Raw genomic sequence first — 22,215 nt, 5'->3', positions numbered from 1 at the left:
ACTGTGGAGAGCTGTGTGAACATGCAATATACATATCTATCGATTAGACTTCCATCATTTCAGTCATTGTGGTCTTTTTTTTTTTTAAAGATGATATCTCCTTAAACTTAAACTATATAGTGTCTCCCTTTCTTCCAAGCAGTCTGGAAGACCAGGAATTGAAGATAAATTCTCAAAGACTATCAAATTCACCTCAAGGGTGTAGAGAAGTTGAAAAAGGTCTAATGGAAGTCTTCCAGAGATTCACAGGTAATCTAGCGCCTTGAGATTGCTTTTAGGTTTGAAAGGCGCTTTATAAATACAATTTATTATTATTATTATTATTATTATTATTATTATTATTATTATTAATTTAGATTTCATGTTTTTGGAAATGAGAGGAAAACCATGTGAATACATGGGCAGAGAAGGGAAGAATAAGAATCAGATCCAGCTCCATCTTGCAGTGAGGCTAAAGTTCTCTCAGCAGAGCAGCTGCTCCTATCTGGACCTGCAAATGATACCAAGTCAAAGTCCTAATATTGAGCCAACAACTTTTAAATTGCAGGTGCATGGCCTTACTTGGAGTTATATTCACTCAGATTGGTCTTATCAGCAGGTACAGAGAGAAGTGACTGGCAGGCCCTGCTGGCCACAGTATCTCCTCTCTCTTCTTCTTCTTTCTTTTCCTCATCAGCCTTCTTTCATTTCCCTTTCTCCACTGCTCTCCTGTCCTCTGTGATGGGAAATGCTCGTAGTCTGCCACAGGTAATTGCTTTCTCTCAAATACGGTCTAATGTACTTTCTCTCTGCTATCCTTCTCTCATTCTTTTCCACCATCTTTTTCACCACAAAACAGATAACTCTGAGTACACACAGCCCATATTCAGGAACCAAAATGAATCTTCAGATCATGCATCTGTTGCACTGTTATGCTTTTCCACACATACACGGACACAAACAAAGAAACTTCAGTCCTGTAAGACTGTATAGCAAGGAAAAGGCACATCATACCAACATTGCAGTCACGGCTAAAATTATTTTATTTCCAAAAACCAAACATTGTAGCTATAATACACATAAATACAAAATGTTTAACCTCTTAAGAGGTGTGGGAATTTACCCAAAAATACCTACAAACGAAACCCGGAATTCAGCCATGTTGGTTGGAATACACAACCAAGACGGCGCCCGTTCACGTGTGAGTTGCTGCAACGCTTCGTAATTTTCTTTGTATTTAAACGTCTAAGATTGAAAGAAAATGCTAATCGTGTGCGCAGTGTATAATTGTGGTCATAACGCTACTCGTGACCCAGAGAAACGGTTCTTTAGATTTCCTAAAATCATCAAAAACAACGATCCACAAAAGAGGGATGTCTACCGAACGCCGTAAGCTGTGGTTTAGCAACATAACTCGTGAGGATTTAACAGAAGAAAAAGCACAATTCACCCGTGTGTGTGGCGTCCACTTTATATCTGGTAAGAGCTCATGCTAAAGCTATGTTTTCAATGTTTACGTTAAATATTTGTGCCTATGATATACCCGAACACTGTAAGACCTTACTTCTCGTCACTAGGAGAAGCGGCAAAGCTTTATGACGTAACATCGCCGCTCTTCTCACTCACAAACCACGGCTTGAGCGGTGTATCTCGAGCTCTTTGAGATGATTTACACGGGCATGGACGAGCACCCTGTCATCTTTCAGTGGTTTGGTAAGAAGACTACCAACCCAGCCAGAAATAAAGAAATTATAAGCATCTAAGCTCTTGTATGCCTTCATTTGTGCGTTGGTTGCCCACGACGTTTGTAGCACAAGGTAGTTCACAATATCCGGATATTCAATAATGACTCTAAATCCTCAATATAATCTGACGGCTTTAGCGTGTACGGGTCACGGCCGCAAATGTTGACTTTGTCTCTGAATCTTGCCTTTGCAGAGGACTCCAGAGAGTCACAATACTTTGAAGAAGTCGGAGTTGTTGTTGTTCGCTTTAGACGCCATTGTTGATTTGTTTTCCAACCAACATGGCGTTGCACGCATACGTCACACAGTTTTGTCACGTGTTTGCACACTACCTATACCCAATATTCCCTGTCAGTAGTAATGACACAAAGTAAGTGAAGTTTAAACAAAAACAAATTGAAATATTTTTGTATTTAGTAATTAATTAATACTATTATGAAAAAAGAATAACATTTGTAAAAATAAAACCAAGCTTGTCACATGTCTAAAGGTCCAGCAGTTCATTGGCTACACAATACAAGAGTCACAGGGAGACTGGGCTGCTACTGGCTCTGTCTGTAAACAAAAGAAGAGGGCTGGCACTTGTTGACACTCATTGGCTCTTGAAGGTTGTCAATAAGGCATGGAAGCTCCAATTGACTCAAATGAGGTGTCAATCGAAAGGTCAGAGTTTCGGCAAATATCAAAACAAAGCTAATAGCTTGCTACGTGCCGTTTTTAGCGAGTATCATCGCGAAAATAAACACATCGATCAGCTGATTTCAAAGATTGCAACAGCTGTTCATGGGCTTTTATCAATGTGACGATGTTCAAGATGGATATCATTTTTTACTGGAAACGATCTTTAGACCTCTGCAATGACAGAGGAAGTGTTTTTTTTATAATTATTACTGATTACAGGACAATGATGAGACTTCATAGGTGAGTTGGCTCAAAGCTATGGGTTGATTGTGATTGCTGTGTGAGATGCCTACTGTACTTGCTGTTGTGATTTTGATCTCAAAACAGTTTTTCTCACTAAATAGACGAGATTGTAAGCTGTGTGGCGTTGCGTAACAACTCCATCATGGCTGACTGTAGGGAACATAGGGCAAGATACAGCCTCTTTGAAAATGGATGAAGTGGTTAAATAGTTGCCGTCAGATTTCCATATAGGTCCTGCCAATAATAAGATTTTGGTTTCAAAATGTCTAGGTAAGTAGCATTCAGTCAATATAACTGATGTGGATTTCAGACAGTCCTGAATTGGGTTTTCTATCACGCAGAAGTGTGTTTCATGGTGGCTGCAGGGATGCCTGACATGTCTGTCTGCGCTAATCAACAGAGAGCTGGGTCACCTGTCATGCTTGACGGATTTGAAGCGCTCATTCATCTCTCTCTCTCTCTCTCACACACACACACACACACATACACACACACACACACACACACACACACACACACACACACACACACACACACACACGCAGTCGTCTGAGGCCATCACAAATTAGCACGGGAAGTTACCGTTTCCTTGCCAACTGGCCTGTAACCAGGCAACGTTGCTCGGTGTGAAGATGTCTTCAGTGGGTACATGTGCATGTACACACACAGATGGGGCTTTATGTGTGGTATTACTTTAAATCCCTGGACATCTGATCTCCTCATAGTGCTGAACCTGATGCACATAGATACAGCACATGAGCATGCAGACTCACAAGGACACACACAGATAACACTGAAGCAGCTTCACAGTTATTTCATCTGCAAACCCTCATCTAACAGGTAATTACATTCAAACCGCATGAGCTGTTTCACCTTTAACAACCACTGCTGTCTGTCTACAAGTACATTTCCTCGTGTAACCTTGATCATCAAGTATTCTCAATATTCCTGAGACTTAAGGCGGAAATCTTTACAGAACAGGGTGCTTTTATCAAGCTTAATCCTTAAAGATAAGATCCACTTCAGATCATATAAATGAAACTTCGGATCAGCTAGATACCAGAAAAATAGATGCATGGCAGACAATCCAACCAAGATAATGATCAGTGCCTCGCTCCCTCAAAGCTTTAGGTGATATCAAAGTAGCCATTTGACTGTGTGAGTCTATTTCAAGTACGATATCCTCTTTTCTTTGTCGTGGACACTTAAGGTTTGATGGTGTCTATAGAGCTGATATGCCGTGTAACAGCGGGTCTTTGCAAACCTCATGAAATATAACTTTCTGCTGAGGGTGTGAAATATGCAACATTTCTTTTCTCTGCAACCAGCCCACCCATTGTTGTGAATAATGCTGCCACCCTCTCCATCTTTTTAGACTAATTAAGGTTGAATAAAAATCTGCCTGAAGCAAACACTCTTCTAGAGAAAGAAAATTCTCTTCCACGTCGCCATAAAGACCTGAGGACTGATACCACCTTGGAGCAGCTTAATCCAAATGAAATGTTTCTAGGCAGTGCCGTATCAATACGCTTGATCAACCAGCAGCACGTTCAGCGTCTGTCCAATCGACACCTCTGCTAATTCCCACCATATCACAACAGCTCGCTCCACAGTCACTGATATCTATTACCCAGCACACCCACTCACCATCCCTGTTCTCTGCCTAAACCCTGAGCATTCATTGAAACACACACACACACACACACACACACACACACACACACACACACACACACACTTCATTGCACTATTATTGAGCAGAGACTACTTCGCCTCTACAAACTTGGTCCCTAAAGGTTAAAACTGTATTCCCCTGCTATCTTTACTGCTATTCATGACAGAGAGGCAGTCAGGTCTCTCAGGAGACAAGATGCTATCATAATATCATCAGGGCTTTTATGCTGTAATATCACGTAGTGGAAGATAGTTCATCATACAGGCTCTCTGGATGCTGCAAAAGTCCTGCAGGGCTGGTTGTCGGCTGAAGCTTGACACCAAAGGCGACTGTCGCAGTGACTCAGGGTAAATCTGTATTTGCCCTCAGTGTGCATAGGTCAACATGTGTTATTCGACCAGGTCTGACACTGCTAAGCTTTGGTACGAAAACGTGACGAAAGATAAATATTATTACTATAGGAGTACCGCAACATCTTTTAGCTCTCTCTCTACCATAAATGCTGACCAAATCAAGTAATAAAATCCTATTAAATTAAACGAGACGATCAACACCATATGCCATGTGGAATAACTTTTGCAGGGGTTTATTTTCTAATGTATGTTTGTGGAAGGTTAAATAAAAAGGTTGATACAGGTTGATAGTTTTAAATAATGGGGTGAGACAGACTAAATGAGAGAAAGACCCCCCTCAGGGTGTCTCCAGACGCAGAGGGGATTGCAGCCAAATGGCCCTCAGCAGACTCTCTAGCATGTGTTCAAATAAACACTTTACCCCCTGTCGCTGCTTGTGAAAGCATTCACACCGGAGAGAAGCATGTATGAAGACACAATGAAACACACAAACAAACAAACAAACACACACACACACACACACACACACACACACACACACACACACACGCAGGACTCAAATCCAAGACATACAAACAAGTGAAAGGTGAGGCTATTAATGTCAGTCTCACTGAGACACAAACGGAAGACCTATTTGCCAAAAGATACAGAAGTCAAAATCCCTTTGACAGCCTTTTCTACACACACACAACTGTGATGGAGTATCCCTATCATTCAACAGGGCACAGGCAGGTCACCACAGAGACAAAGAGGGAGATTGGTGACCTTTTCCCTCCAAACCTCCCATTTACACCGAGGTGAGAACCCCTCATTATCAGCAGGCCCAACCCTCTACCAAACATCTCTTCACTGCAGCACAAATCCAGCAGCTCTTCACAGCATAAGAAGGGGAACAAAAAAAAGGGAGACACATTTATTTAACGAGCCAACCCCGGGCTGTCTCCCATTCAGTCCCTTCTTCTGCTCCAAGCCTGCCCCGAGGTCAATCCCCCCCCCCCCCCATAACACCATCAAAACCCTGCACTACTGATGGCAGCGATTCCATTCAACGTAGAGATTTATGATCTCTAATAGCTGGCAAATGGACCCGAAGCTGGGGCTGCCTCAAGGGGAGGCCCACCGACTTATTTTCTTCAAATCTCAAGAAGAAAAGGCTTGAAAAAAGGGGGAGCTGAGCGAGGCCGGGGGTGATGATGGGGGACTATCGGACACATTTTCAAGGTTGCCATCTGGGTCGTGTGGGACCCTTCAAACTGTCTGTCAATCTTTAACCAGAACCCCTCCCCTACGAGATGAACAAAGCTGTGGGGAGAAAAGGACATATTATAACAGTATAAATGTCCTCTGTCACCACTGACATTTAACTTCCTGGACTGTTATAGGGGCAATTCTGCAAACAGGAGCTTTTATTAATCTACTACAATCAGGCGGTCAGCCAGTCAGCTGTCTCCTGATCCTTGGTGGTGGTGGAAAGCCCCACTAGGGCACCCTCTCCTTCATAATCCTATTTCCATAATCCTCAGAGGTCAGCAAGTAAGAAACAGTCCCCGCTCTTTCTATAACCAACTCCCCTTTCCTTTTAAGGCGAGAGAAAAGTTCTTTCAAACTGCATTACTGGAGAAGGAAAATAAACCTTCCAGGAGAGGCAGTTCTAAAGAGGTGAGGCAGATATAAAACCTTCATGCAGCAGCCAAGGAATTCACATCTTGATGAAATTATGAGGATGATTTCAACTTTTTACAGTCTTCCTCATTTTTCTTAATTGAAGAATTTACTGCCAATCATAAAAAAAACAAATGTGCTGTTTATTCAAGACTCAAAAGACTCTTTCCGATTTTGTACCTGACCGCTTTTCATATAAAGGAATAGTTTGGCACTGTCTGTCAAAAGTCTGCTCAAGCAGAGGAAATAAAATGGCTTGCTTCCATCCTTCCCTGTGTGATTAATTGGGGCAGATTCACATTTCCAATATAAGAACTCGTAGTTCTTGTTGAGGTAAAAGACCTAACTAATGAGCGCTGCAGTGACACTCAAGATAATGAAATGAACTATGGACCCTGATGTAAGTTTTTTAGACAGAAAATACCAGAAAGTTAGACAGAACACACACTGATGTTTCATTAAAGTACACAGACAGCATACTCACATAAACCTTGTTGCATATATCCCATTAAACAAGAGTGACGGATAAAAAGGGATCGTTATTCCACCTGTAATTGAACTGTAAGTTATCACAACCTTGGCAGCTGTTCCCCTGAAAGAGATAATTCTTATCATAATGACACCCTCAGTGCCAGACCCTGACAGGCACCCTGATGAGCCGCTGCATCTGCAACTGTGGCTGAGGTAAACCTAGCGACAAAGATAATAATTCCCACCGTTTTCCCACAGAGCGCTGAGAAGATTTCTATTAGACACAGCGACACTGTCAGGGTGATAATGTTTTCACTGGACAGGACAGCCTAAAGGCTCTCCTTGGCGCTGTTTTCACACTTAACACTAACATGCAGTAATCTGATTCCAAAAGGACAGCTGTAAATATAAGTGTGACTGTGTGATGCATCAGGGACACACTGGGATTCGAAACACTGCAGCCATATTTGGAGGTGACATGAACGCATAAAAGCACAAATACCCTGGTGGGGTTGCAATGGATGTAGGGTTGATCTGCACACTGAAAACCATAAACAAATTCACTGTTATAAAAGAAGGATAGCTCCTTTGTCGTCTACAGTTTTGGCCCCATAGCACAAAATGATGCAGTGGCATTAATGCCAGCCAGAACAACCGGTAGCTATGACCTTTTCTGAGTGATGTTTTACAAAGATGAACAGAGCTAAATATATATAACCTGACTGTTTTTTTTTACAAAATACAGCACAGTTGCAAAACCTCTCAAAAGGTCTCAAACCATTCATCTTTGAAACAATATCTGGAAATATATATGTATAGTTTATTGTGGTAAAGGTTAGTTCGTAAGACATAATACATTTCTATTCAGCCCCGATACTGAACTTAATCAGGCCACTATGTGACCGGTCCACATTACATCATTTCTTTAAAAATGAGTTTCTCCAACAGTTACATTCAGGCAGTAATCTTGGACCACCAGGCAAAGTTTTAATACCAAATAAATCTGTGATCTCATTTTACCTACAAATGATTAATGTAATTAAATTAATGAGGTAAACAGATTTTATAATTGGGAATGACAGAACTCTGGTCTTGGATCAGTAATTGGTATTGGCAGACACTATAAGTTGAGGTTAGTGGAACTGGCCTGTGAGAATATACTGATTTATCACCTCTTTACTAGACTGATCTCTGCATGAAAGACATGTTTGTGTTGAGTAAATATTTCAATAGTTTTAAATCTCATTTACAGAAAACTGTATTTTGCCACTGCTGAACAATCTTTTATTGATAAAAAAGCAAAAGAAAAGAATGTGTCTATATAATTAGGGCCTTAAATGTATTTCAGAGAAGGGGATCACAGCATCATAACATACCCTCGTAGTAAACATGAGTACATTTTATTACCAGTGGGACAAACTCCATCTGTGACCTAATTGTCTGTGGGGGTTTTTAACCTATTTTGGCATAAGCCTTCATCAACAAATCATATACAAGACATCTGGCCAAGTTCTTCTCCTCCGTGTTGCAAATGAGCAGTATGTGCTCACTAGTGTATTTAATGTTCATGAAAACACACCAGCAACAACACTGCTACAAAGTCACACATCACACCAGGGATTGAAGGGTCATAAATGGTTATATTTTCTATGGGTCTGTTTTTTTGTGTGATGTGGTTTCTCCTGTCACAGTTAGCCACTTCAGCACTTTGGCCGTGCTGGCAGGCTTTGGCAGCGATGCCCTGTAAGACGAGACGGAGGGGACAGGACGGGAACGGAGATCTGGGTGAAAGCTAAGCACTGTCGCTCACCTTGGGCATCTGCTGAGCCGGCCGGGCTGGGAGAAACAGCAAAACAACCAGGGCAGAATAACTGAATACTTTTATTTAACAGGCCAAAACTCAGCATTACTGTCCTAAAAAATGCTGAAAATGACATTGATGATGCTTTCTAACAGTTATCGCATGTTAATTAATATGTTAAGGTATTCCGCATATTCAGCGTTTGGACATCAAATATGGACATTCAATTCAAATGTGTCACACTGTATTTATGTGTGAGGACATTCTCGAAATATTATCATTTTTTCCGTTATTTTATGACTTTGTTCTGGTAATTTATTTATCTCTCAAAATAACTACTTCATTCTCAAATGTATGCCTTTTTCACGAACTGTTTTAACTTTATTCTTCTCTTTAACGCCTGTGTTCTGTGAATGTTAACAGTGTCGGTCACACTGCCTTTTTTAGGAACTCTGATGTTGAAACTGGGGCAAGAGCCTAGGGGAAGCCACTTGTGTGCATGATTTATTTGAGCTATCTTACAGTGTTCGTCAGACTGAGAAATTACTGATTATCACAGTCGGTTACAGGCCCAAAGCTGACTGGGATCCCACCTGCTTTGCGCCAAGGAGAAATTGTTTTTATTCCCGTAAGTGACGTGTTGCGTAAACAGACACTACATTACTGGTTGCACGGAAAGCTTCAAGCTTTCGGAAAGTTTTCATGCAAACAGAAACCAGAGAAGGCAACACTGAGGATGGACAAATGAGAGAGAATAAGCACTGTGTTGTATGTCTTTAAAAGGTAATTTTGCACACATTTCAAAAAAAGAATAATAAATAAATAAAAAGAATATCACTAAACAAAGGAGGTTTTTAGAAAATGAGCAGATTGAATCCAGAGAGAGCAGTCGCTGTGAACTGCAAACAAATCTCTGTACCTTCAAGTTTAGCGTGGGCGTGTATAAAGCGGCAAAGAATTGCCATTATCTTTAAATTATGAGTGTCTCGAATTTTATTGCCGACACCACAATCTGCCATGAGAGAAAAAGTAGGAATAAACAGGGAGACCATGTTGTTTGAACAGTGCTTCGTGGACAGCTGAGCACATAGCAAGACAAAGTGATCTAAAAGCCAGCAAACAATTTGGAATTAAAATCCAGAAAGTGTAGCTGGCATCATAAATCCAGCACACACAGGCATAAACATCTGTGCTGGTAGTTGTCAGTTTGTGGTGGTCGTCAACGTTGCCATCTGTCTCAGTAAAGACTAAACTGTTCTTCCAAAGGGAGAATGAAAGAGTTGGCTGAGTTGAACATTCCCTATTGGGCAGCGCTTGACTGAAGAGGCAGAAATCAGTTAACACGAGTGCTCACACACACACACACACACACGCACACGCACACACCCACGCACAGGCACACACACACACACACACAGGTGTACACAGCAAACACAGGGTTATTGTACCCGTGTCAGCAGTGCACCTGCCAGGCTGCTGGCCTGTACATAGGAATGAGTCCCAAAATATGTGTGTATGTGTGTGTGTGTGTGTTTGTGTGTTTCCTGGGATCTTACAAGGTGAACATTCCCATGGTGACACTTTAAAAAATATATATATATATATTTTGTGCTTCACAGATCCCTCAAACCTCACAGCCGTCACTAGAAAACAGAAGAACAACAGGCCTACAAGTCTGTCACACACATATGCACCCATAGAACCACACACACACCACTATGATGGGTCACAGCCAGCACGTCATTCTGTCAACGGCTCTGTAACTATAACCTGTGGGAACGTATTACAGTTTCAGCCATAAGGAATGAATGGACCTGCACTGTGTCTTTGATCCCTGGAGGATCAGAGTGACAGACTGAAATAGGATGCTGGAAGCTGTTTAACAGTTCTGGTTGATTGGTAAGTTAAAGGTAAGGAAGTGGTTCTTTAACTTACCGTGAACTAATGAGTATTGCTGCCATGTGCAGACTCAAAATAAACAACACTCTGGCAATATGTCCACGGTAAAGGTGTCAGTATGCTGAACACCAATGTGCTTGTGGATGATCGAACAGCGTCAGAAACCCTCACACACATTTTGACTGGGGGAATCAACACTTCCACTTCATGCAGTGGTTGTACAGGTGTGCAGAGGTGAGACAAAAAAAAGCAGGGTTTGAATTTCCCTCTCAAGTCTTTTTTCATTCTTCACACAACTGCTTTGACACTTTTTGTGTCGAGTGTGTGCCGTTATTCCCTTATTTCAATACTTATCGTGTTTTGCCGCTCTATATGGCAGCATGCTTTAAAACCCACCATCAAGTCATGACGTTTGCACCACTGATAGACACTTTCACTTCCGTCGAAGAAAACTTTGTACAAAGTAGTTTTGAGCATACTGACACCTTTGGCTGATTAAACATGAAAACATATTTCTCTCCATTGTGGCCTTCTGTGTTATTCCACACCCAAAACAAATGTGTGGACGTTAGAAATAAGCTTTTGGCAAACAATGCTGTATGCTTGCTCAGGCATTGCATTGGGCTGTGTAGCAGAAACGCTTTAAACCCTCTCAATGAACACTTAAATGTCAATTTAGCTGATCTCACTGTACAGTTGTCTTTAAGATGAACAGTGATTTGATTGTGCCAGCACATGCATTACTGTTTGCTTGATTAACACTATGTCATCCTCGTTCAGCTGTCTGCTAATAAAGAAAACATGAAAACACAAAAGAAGTATGTGCAAATTGTTTTCACCCAACAGCTTTTAGCTGCGAGCCTCTGGTGCGATTTAACAAGGACCAAAACAATAAGGCCTCAATCAGCGTGTTTAACTGCACTGACTGAAACATTGTACCCTTCAAAACAAAAGCAGGTAAAAGCCAGCAGTGACACACACTGAACTCACAATGACACGTGCAACATGTAACACACTAAGCTCCTTGATCAAACACTAATTTAATGTTTTTCCACTGGAGCCCTTCAGTTTTTGTGCCGTTATTACACAACTGATGAACTAGCATGTGTGGTTAACCTTAAACAGAGCTAATGAAAAGAGATGAGATGAAAGCAAACTGAGACTGAAGCCTCTTCACATCTGCAGTGTCATCCACTTGCTGATAGGGACTTCAGAACAAAAAGATGAGAGACAGAGAGAAAGAAAGGTAGAGGTAATAAGTGAGGGGGAGATGAAAGAGAAGGTAGAAAGCAGAAAAGTCTGAGCTAATTTGTCTTGGAGCCACGTAACAGTTCACACTGACACTGGTCCTAAAAGGAAGAAGGCAAAGCCAGCCTCCACCACACACACGCTGTTCAGTGGGGGTTGTGTGCCGTCACTTCCACTGCCCTCCTTTGACCTCTAGTAATAGATTTACATTTTTAGGCCTAGTGGGTACAAACATATTGTCAGTACACACACACATACACACACAAAGCATATGGAGGTTGCCAGATAACTGAGCCATTCAACTATCAGAAGAGACACTTCGATCGCATGCCACCGCCGCTATGAGTTTGCACGCTGTGGCCAATTACGGGTAAACTGGCACATCTTCTTTCTGCCATTTACAGATCGACAGGCACGGCAGCTATTTTTAACTCTGCATAAAAGCAGAAACTGTTTTCACACTCCGCCAACTGGAACTGTGTCTTTCATTAAGGAAATCTATTTAGAGCCGAGCAAGGGGGAGAGGCAGAAGAGCGGGGAAAGATGAGCTCTGATTTAATCTTTCAATGAAAATATTTGAGGATCTGTCTGTTATTTCATCACCACACAGACCAGCAGCTTTTTTTTAATAGCATGTTATGGCGGGGTGCTTTTTTCTGCTTTTTAATTACTTTTACAATCGTGAATCAAGACAACACAGTTCAGTATCACCACAAATTGTTTGTCTTTGAGTCTTTGAGACTCAGCTGGTGTCAATCACTGCTGTAAAGTTAGATGAGCAGGTCAGCAGACTGTGACAACACCATCTGTGTATGTGTCAATGGCAATTAGCTCAATAAGCACATCAATATACCAAAGATGGATGGGTGAAAGAGAAAAAGACAGAAGAATCTTTAAAAGGAAAGAAACACAAGAAGAGGATGAATGATGCAAACATATAACTTACTTAAGTGACAAATAAGGTGCATGAGAGTCACAGTATATTTTAGCATCAGTAAAATATAATTTTCTATTAGTGGACCTTTTGTCAGATATCTTGAAATTCTACCTTTTACAATTTGCGGGTTCCTTTCAATCTTTTCCTCATCTGAGTCTTTGAACTGATGCGCCTGAGATGCGTGTGTAATTAAAAAAGAACATCCACCCACTCAAAAATACTAAGTTAACAGCTGCCGCTTCAGTGTCTACTACTGTTGCCATCAGTGACTGCAGTGGCCGCTGTTATGATCTCATTGTCGAAATCCCCTTTTTGCTTTTAATGTAGGTAAAACTGACAGGGCGTGGCGGGTCATGCCATCACTGCATGCACCAGTAAACACAGCTGAGGGCTCCTTATCCATTAAGTACCTGTTGCCTGGGTGGGGATCATTCATTTGAAGTATACTTTTTTTTTTTTTTTTTTTTTAAAGAGAGCGACCCCGAGAAGGATGCCGGCTGTGTCGTGGTCGGAATGATGAGGCGAGACGGCACTGCCAGACAAAACAACTTTAAATAATGACCTACCTTTCCTCTCAGCCATGGCCACTGAATGTCTAACTAACAAGCTCATTGATACGCACGACAGAAACTCAGGGAAACACGAGTCCCACCTGGAACAGGTGGCTGCATCACCATTGAATTTCTGCTCGTTTAAATTAATGACGTTAGCGGGGCTATTCTAACACCAGACCTCACTGTCATTACTTTAGTTAAGGAGTGATGGGGCCATACATTCTGTACCACATGGTTAAAACAGGGATTTCACTATACTACAGCATGCACACAGTCCCTCTGGCTAGACGACATTCCTGAAAGATCTGAAAGACTTTTATTTGTGCGGTATGAGTGAGGATTTTTGGGATCATAACTCACATTCAGAGGCTTTTCTATGCCACCAAGCAAGAAATTAAGGGGGAAACACATCCATGGAAAGTATGCAGCCATGTGAAAGTGTTTAATCACTAAGCTCCTGCAGGCGCGTGCTCGGGGCATTTCAACATGCCGTTGTGCCAGGATCAGGCTGTCAACACAGACGCAACTGTGGACACACAAACGGATCTTTCTCTTACACACATACACACGTGGACACAAAGCCCATAATCAAAGAATTGTTACTGTCCACTGAGAGTTGTAGTACTTATAGTCATCTACCACAACAAGAGACACATATTCCTGGTAGGCTACAGTGAAGAGCCATCTCAGGGAAGAAAAACACATGTTTCTATTGCACAGATACACAGTCAATGGTTTGTATACATGCTGTCTCTACAAGTGCTCCATGCATTTTGAGTTGAGCCAGGTTTCCAGTCTGTACACGAGGGGACTTCCAATCTCAGGCTTTACAAGCACTGGGACATTCCCAGTCCCGTTAGATAAAATACATAGTGTGTCTGCGCTGTAGCCCTTTATAATCCACCTTGTACAAAGTCCCTCTCTGTGCTGTGGCAACAAAAAGACAGAGAAGCCTACATTCCACTTTTACAGTTGAACATGAGAAGCAAAAATACTGAGGGGAAAAAAAACAAAGAATTATTGTAAAACACGTCTAATTTGGCTCCTCCAGCCGCAGTCGCACAAACAAATCCATCTAACGAACCTTCCCAGGGAGTAGGAAACAAATGTCTTTGGTTCATTTCGGGGAGCAATCTAAACATGCTTAATACGGTTTATCAGATCAATCCTGCACATGAACTGTGGTCCATCCTCAAATCCCCAGAAGAAGACAAAAAGAAGAGACAGATGGATTCAGACCTTTTTGGATGATACACACATTGTGTGTAATCAGGCTACCATGACTGCAGAGGACAGAACGAGGCAGGAACACTTTGATTATGAGGGAGAGAGAGGGCAGTGCAGCTGCTATCCTCCAAACAGCATCGCCACTGCTTCATTAGACTGCCTCTGTCTGTGTTCACTTCATGTTTGTTCCAGGCGATGGGGAACATGAATCAAAGCATTCTGAGGTTTGCTCTCTTACTTCCTGCACGCAGAGGAGGAAAGCACTTATACAGCAACAAAATCCTCTCCAGGGACAGGAGAGAGAAGTGAAGGGGAAAGTGAACAGAGCGACGCAGCACTTTGATTCCAGCCCACGGACTGAAATCCAGAAACTGATAGCTGTATGTCCCGAGTTCACACAGGGCCGGTAAAAATGATATGACGGGGAAGATTCTATACATAGCCCAAACTGCGTTAAAGAAGACGGAGGAAAGTCGTAGTCCAAAAAAAAAAAAAGGATGAGGGAGAGAAGATGATCCTGTCTTTTGTTTGCTGTGTAAACATCCCCGATGGGATAGACAGAATTGAATGTGCTCTGTATTTGACAAGGCAGAGATGCCAGAATTGATTAACACAAGAGATGCATCATTGTCTTCATCTCTGGACATCTTATTTTGCCAATGTATTACACTCACTGGAAGATGCAACCACTAGCTAGAAGGTCAAATTGTGGCTTATGGGAAGTTGGGTAGCGCTAAGAACTGAGTATGCTTGAAAGAAACTAGTTCTCACGAAGGGTTGTTCGACCACATCTAAAGGCATCTAGACGCAGTTCTAGAGTCCGACAACAACATAATTTAAAGCATGCTGAAGCCTGTACTGGTTTGTTGGATGTGTGATGTTGCCCAGCCACCTGGACTAACATCTTTACTCTTTAAATAAAAGGGACGCAATGAAAATGCCTTGGACAAGTGTCCATTAATCGCAGGGTTGGCATTTGTATCCCTGCCTCCTCTTGTCCACATGTCAAAGCGTCCTTGAGCAAGTCAGTGAACCCCAACTGCCATGTCGTGTGTGTCAAAAAACAGTGGCAAATGCAGTCCATGCAGTCTATACAACGTTATTCTTGATGTTTGTAGATTGTGTTATACGTGTCATTTAATATCTGCCCTCTCGAAAAGCAGCCAAATAAACTGAACTATACATACACTGGACATACTTGCTTAAATACACTTTATAAGTGTACTTTTGCATTAGACAAATAAAAGCCTAGACCTTGCTCTTTTTCCAAGCAGACTTTGTCTTGTGACTCTCATGCAGTGACACAGGTTGCCAGATTGGTTTAAAATCCTTCTTTTCCTCATCTTTAGTGGCCCATCATTTCTCTTCCTTAGCCACGTCACAGGAGCTGAGGGTCTCAGAGGTCAGCCCCTTGACAAATGAAGCAACTCATTGTGAGGAGGGAGGAAGAAAGGAGAATAAAAGAGTGAAAGGACATTTGTTGCTGCCAGACCAGGCAGCGACCTCGCCATTTGGACAAACCCCCGTGTTTTTTTAGAATGACGTCCACTTGAGGAAAATCAAAGCTGTGCCGCACGCATAAAGACAGCGGATTGAGAGGCCCACTTACTGCCCACACACATACACACACACACACACACCCCAGCTAGCCTTTCCCGTAATCCCATGAGACCTCAGTCTCCCCCTGAAAGAGTGAGCCTGACACGAGCCTCTGACTCAACCCTAAACATCCCGCTAACCCCCAGCAAACACACATGCATACAATTCCCCCCAGAGAAAGTAAGGGGCCCCAGGTCAGGCAGGTGCTGTGGCAGCCCCACAGAGTGGCCGTGCGTGTATAAGCGTGTTTGCGTGTGTGTGATAGTAGGGGGCCCGTTTGCCGTCTGTCAGTCCAACATGCTGCATGCATGATCAGCCGGTCTGTTTCTCTTCTCCTGGGGTTTGTTGGCCATGTGTGTGTGTGTGTGTGTGTGTGTGTGTGTGTGTGTGTGTGTGTGTGTGTGTGTGTGTGTGTGTGTGTGTTTCTTACAAGATCGGTCTGACTGATGGATCAAGGCATCTGGGATTATGTATAACCCCAATTGCATTATCATGGTCAATGTCGGCGGACGACACACCCACAGCCTGTGTGTGCTCCCACTCCTCTGATGCTCTCGCCTCAGCAGGAGTTTGCTTTGACAAAGCCGCGTTCTGGTTACATGTTATGCCGTGATTATTACCCAGCAGGCAAAGGATTTAAAGCTGCAATAGGCAAATTTTGATCTAAAAATACATTTGTCTAATCAGCCTAAACCACAAACTAGGCTTGAAGGAGAGAAGACTGAGCCATCTCGACCAGCTGAGACCTGGTAGTTTTACATCATTTTGTCAAATTAAATTCTGGTGCCAGGTATGTTTACACACAAAAATAGACAAATCAAAATGAATCAGTGATATATAAACTATAGACAGCAGTGAGTGAGCGCTCGAAAATAGCTGTATTCAGCAGCATGAGATCTTTTGGGATGCTTTAAGATGCACAGATAAGCAAGGATGGCAAACATGAGCGAGCTGAAGTTCAACATCGTGACACATAATTTCTGGGTACCGAAGTTAAATTCTCTCTGACATCTACCTCTTGGTGCCAATGTGAAACATTTCCTAGTGCAGGTTTAAGTCACTTCCATTAGTGATAAGCCAGTGTTACAGCATAATAAAAGTCATGATACATGGACTAAATGTGTAAAACAAATCACACCATTTATAGTCGTTTATTTTTTCACAATAAAAAGTTACTTTATCATGTTTTCCTGTTCCCACTGATGTTTATGGTGCAATAATGTTCTCAGTTAATCCAAAATCTTACCCATGTATCAGTGACCTTTAAGCGGGACAATGCAGGGTTTCCTCTGGTCAACACATTTGTGTTGGTTCAAGCTAATAACATAGATAAAGTCAGAGGTCACCCACAGTTCACACAGATGAGCGCCTTCGAAGACAACACTGCTCCACAATGAGTGAAACATGCATATGGTGAGAGAGTCAAGACACTGTAGCTTGCAGTACATACCTTGTCAAACAGAGACTTCCATTGCTGAGACATGGACAGAGAGGAAAAAAAGAGCAAGTGAAGGAGTGAGTGAGAGCAAGAGTTTCTTAGAGAAATCTAAGAAACAGGTGCCCAAGTGGAGAGGAGCACCTGTTTGGAAATGATGAGTCTTGGCCAAAAGGACTTCCCTCTTTGTGTCTTAATTGCAGCCTTGAAATCACACGCTGCTATCATCTGATCATTATGTTCAATGAGCCACAGCAAAAAATAATAAGGTACCAAAGTGTGGATCATTATGTGTAAGGAGTTTCTTATATCAAGCGATTTGAATGTTTGAGACAACTAAATTGAGCAAGAGTGGTGTGTGTGTGTGTGTGTGTGTGTGTGTGTGTGTGTGTGTGTGTGTGTGTGTGTGTGTGTGTGTGTGTATAGTAATATTCCTAGAAAGGATGTGCTGTGTGTCTTTGGTAGCCACTCTCCTTCTTCTTATAAGACTCAGTATTCTATATCCCCATCTCCAGTTATGCTATGACATTTGAATAAATTACCGTCTAAAATTATACTATGACATTTATACAATCAAACATACTGTGTGAATTTGCTTCAGTTGCAAGGAAAGTAGAGGTCCTGCTGCGTAATTGTAAAAATGAGAAAAGGATAAGTGTTCATGTGTGCACTTGATGATACTGTGTGTTAGACTTACATCCTCTGGAGCCAAGGGGAGGACGTCGGTGCTTTCCAAAACCTCGATCTCCTCGCCTTCCGCGTTGGACGCCACAGCCGGAGAAGAGTTCACAGTTGCCTCCCGCGTTCCACCCGTCATCCTTGGGCTGCTATTCTCCATACACCAGGGGGAGAGCCGCGACTCGATAATCCTCAAGAATGACTCCACATAGTTTACAATTCCATCTTGTTCCCTATGAGCGTTAGCAACGACAGAAGGTAAGAAAGCAGAGCATCATGCTCGTTTACGCATCCCTTCGAGTCGGACCTGTCTTGGATTTTGGACAGTCAGATTAGTTCAGGTGATAAAACCCCCTATAAATTAAAGAGGTGCGTGTACTCCAGTTATTCCCAGCGCACTTCCACATAGACCGGGCTAACAAAAAGTTGATTTGGAATAGTTTAGCAATAGTTCTGGGCTGTGAGGTCCCACATCGTTAGTCAGCAGTGACAGAGGTTTGCAGAGCTGGAGAGGAGCCTGGATTGGATTTTGCTCGCCACGGACAGAGGCAGCAGGTCCAAGTTTGTTAAAGCAGGGGACGCGCATTTGCAGAGCGAGTCTTCTCACTTTGAGAGATGCGACGCAGCAGCGACAGAGCAGCAGATCTATCTGAAAGAAATAATGACATCATCAAACACTGACAACAAAATGAAACGTAGGACACAGATGACAAACATGACTGCAAAATGTATAAGTCTCATATGGCTGCTCCATCCAGGGGAGCCGCCGGGGAAACTCGACTTAAACAGAGTGGCTCATGGCTCAAGAGAGCAAAGTCCAAACAAGTGCCCAATTTTTTGGTGCGTCATGATACCTGGCACGCTGCTTTGTGTCGGTCGGCGGCGCAACGCGGGGACAGCCGTCTGCTTTCTCCGCCGCGTGCCGAAGCCTCAACAAGGGGGGGGGGAGGAACACACCGAGCGCCTCCGTTGGGATGGTTGGTTCAGCTCCAGGAGACACCGGGACTCTGCTCCAGCCGCATGCGTCGCTTCAGGCACAGAGAGAGATGTAAAGAGAGGGTGGGGGCGGAGAGAGGGAGAGAGGGGAGGCAGGGAGAGATTTGTCTGGCGGTGAGGAGGGATCACCAGCCACTCCCGCTCCGGGGTTTCGAGGAACTCCGGGCTCCCTGGCTGACCTACAACCGGTGAGCCAGTGATGGCCAACAGCTGGCCGTCACTGGCTCACCGGTTGTAGGTCGTTCGTGCATGATGTTAAAATGTTGTATAATTACATATATAATATATATATATATATATATATATATATATATTATATATATAACCTATAAGGAACCTTTTATAAAGCGTTTACAAGGGTTTACTATGGGTAAATACATCATTTGTCAACGCTTCACAGATCAGTTAGTCACGACACATTCACAAGAGGACAAGAAAAATCCCTTTGGTTGATTCTTTCTTTTTTTGTTGGTAGTCCATTAAGAAAGGGACATTTGTGTCTCACTTTCTAATAAGCCATCCTTTTTGCAGTTATACATGTTAGTATGCTAAATCATTAATACGTGGTTTTAACAATATATCATCAAATGTTAATAAGTTGTTAGTTAATTAATGGATTTTGGTCCATGCGAGTGGTCTTCCTAACAAATGAAAGACCTAAAAAGACAAAAGACAGTGTGAAGGAAGCAAAAGAATAGTTACAACTTAAATTCTTTAGAGGGTGCCTATAAGAAAGTGTTTTTATTTTTTTACTAATTTCTCAGTGGGGTTTATTCACAGTTATTGCATTCTCCTTTCGTGTTGTAAATACTAATTCATCATGTACACACAAACAGCAGTGACCTTTTAAATTGCTTAAAGACCCAGAAAGGAGGGAGTGTCCAAGGTTGTAAATTCCAGGATTATAAACTGTCCCCTCCAGTCTGCTGCTACAATCATCCACATGATTGGGCCCCATTTCAGACAAACACCCACCTATTACCTTCACAGACATCAAACAAAACTAATAGTTGGGTGTATGAGGAGAAAAGATGTGATGGTGCTGTGGTCTGCAGAGTGTCGGTCGATCACTATCCTTCTGGTGAAACTACCCGGGAACTATGTGATAGCATTGCCATGGAAACAATATGGCCAGTTGATATCTCTAACCCCACGGGTGTTTTCCGGACTCCTACACAGCGTGTGTTGGGTTAAAGTTGGAGTCTGAGATGTTGTTAAAAAAAGGCCCAGGAGCCATTCTGCATCTGTGGTCAGAGATCATAGCCAAATGTTGAGATTCTGTATTTTTATAGTCTTTCATGGAGGATACACAGGTTTTATGGAAATTGTGTTAAGATTTTCAGACTCTTGCAAATATTAACCTCCTCAAAATATTTAACTTTCGATAATCATTAAAACGTCTTACGTGCAGACAATGCCAGAACATGGGCGACACTTCAGGAACTGCAGTGTTGATCTGTTGCACATTCATTTTTTGAATATAAGGACTTCAAGGCATGAAGCTGTTGAGATTTGCATAACAGATGCACAATGTATATCTTATTTGCATAAACTTATAAGTATCTTCAGTATTTTCATAACTTTTTTTCTTCAACTGTTCCTGGAAAACCAGAACATAAATCCTTCACATAGATTGTGTGCAGAGAGAATGAATAATAATGCTGCAAAATGAAATTTAAATGTATTATTTGGGTCCCAGAATGACAAAATGAAGATAAATCAATGAATTAATTAATCATGTTGCAATCTCCCTAGAACAGTTCACATTACCAAGGAGTGAAGGGGATGATTGTCTTGTTAGCTACAAGCACCAAGGGGAATTTCCATTAAAAGTAGCTAATTGGACAAAATATGCTTTGACGTGGCAGCATTTGCAAGTCACATCCTAAAATCAGCTGAGATGTGACATGAGAGGCAAATGAGGGAAGAGAGTGTGAACACAAAGGAGCGAAAGAGATAAAATATACAGCAAGAAGAAACAGCTGCTACGTGGGAGAACTTCGCTCATGTAGAAATGAACAGATGGGGAGTATTGCTTTCTTTTCACAGGAGTCTCTCTCGAAGCCATTTGCAGTCATCCACCATTTTTAGCTTTCTATTTAAGTCATTTATCAATTACTTTTAGATAACTATTTAAACTATTACTCATTAGTTTTAACTGCACACCTAATGTATTATATATTAGACTCCTGTTAGTTAACCATTACGTTTAGTCAATTATTTGAACTGTTTTTTCATTACTTTTAGCTACCTGTTTCAACTTCTCTGCTTTTCTAACTTTTTGCGCTCTCAATTGCAACAGTGGTATGTAGGTGTTGTTACAGCTGATGCAATATGTGTATAGTATACAGTATTTATAGTGTACACTGGCAGAAACTGCAGAAGTTTGCTGCTCTAAGGAAAGGCCTTCATGTCAAACACCTTTAGATATACTTTACTGGCACCACCAGGACGTAGGATTTACTAGCAGGGACCTTATTTTCATGGTTAAATATGAGTTCTCATGCAGCACAGTGTCTGACTGTCGCACATAATTACAGATACTCATTAATGAGAACCAGTGGTGCTTTAAATGTCCTGACAAAGCAGCTGCGCCAGAAAATTCAACTTCAGTTGTTCGAATGTAGTGTTTCTTAGAACTATATGGATTTAACGAGATAAGTCAGGGGCTTTTTACGGTCTCCTGAGTGGCCCAGGGAGCTGCTTGATTTAACACCTATTTTGGTGGGTTCTGCTTTTAAGTGTGTGTGTTAGTGAGCCGGTCTGAAAAAGGGTCTGGAAGAGATAAAACTTCAAGGTCAAGACTTTGAGTAAAGCAGATAATCCTATCTGTCACTTGCCTCATGAAGTTATATTCTGCACAGTTGGTCCAGCTAAAGCTGCTCCAGAGGAGTATGCTTGTAAAACATGACCATGTGTTTTCTTGTGGAAAATAAGGTCAATCTGAGGTAAAATAGGTACCAAAATTAAAGATGTACCAAATTCAATTAAAAAATAACCCATATTAAGATATTCTGTGTAAATTGAAACAT

General features: G+C 42.0%; 1 protein-coding gene across 2 annotated transcripts in view; it reads right to left on the bottom strand.

The window, feature by feature from the left end:
• The window catches only part of rhbdl3 (rhomboid, veinlet-like 3 (Drosophila)), a 50,794-nt gene extending 31,621 nt beyond the window's left edge, over nt 1-19,173 (bottom strand). The window contains exons 1-3 of one of the 2 annotated variants that reach the window (XM_029442860.1): nt 19,042-19,173; nt 18,207-18,836; nt 17,525-17,548 (exon numbers count right to left, since the gene is read on the bottom strand). In XM_029442860.1, coding sequence (XP_029298720.1) covers nt 17,525-17,548; nt 18,207-18,347 — 165 coding nt within the window. In that variant the 5' untranslated portion in view covers nt 18,348-18,836; nt 19,042-19,173. The remainder of the gene's footprint in view (nt 1-17,524; nt 17,549-18,206; nt 18,837-19,041) is intronic. The other variant, XM_029442869.1, reaches the window with a different exon arrangement.
• Between the last annotated feature and the right edge of the window lie 3,042 nt (nt 19,174-22,215).

This window comes from Cottoperca gobio, chromosome 1 (assembly GCF_900634415.1).
Source record: "Cottoperca gobio chromosome 1, fCotGob3.1, whole genome shotgun sequence".
Lineage (NCBI taxonomy): Eukaryota > Metazoa > Chordata > Actinopteri > Perciformes > Bovichtidae > Cottoperca > Cottoperca gobio.
This window is presented reverse-complemented; position numbering and strand designations above follow the sequence as displayed.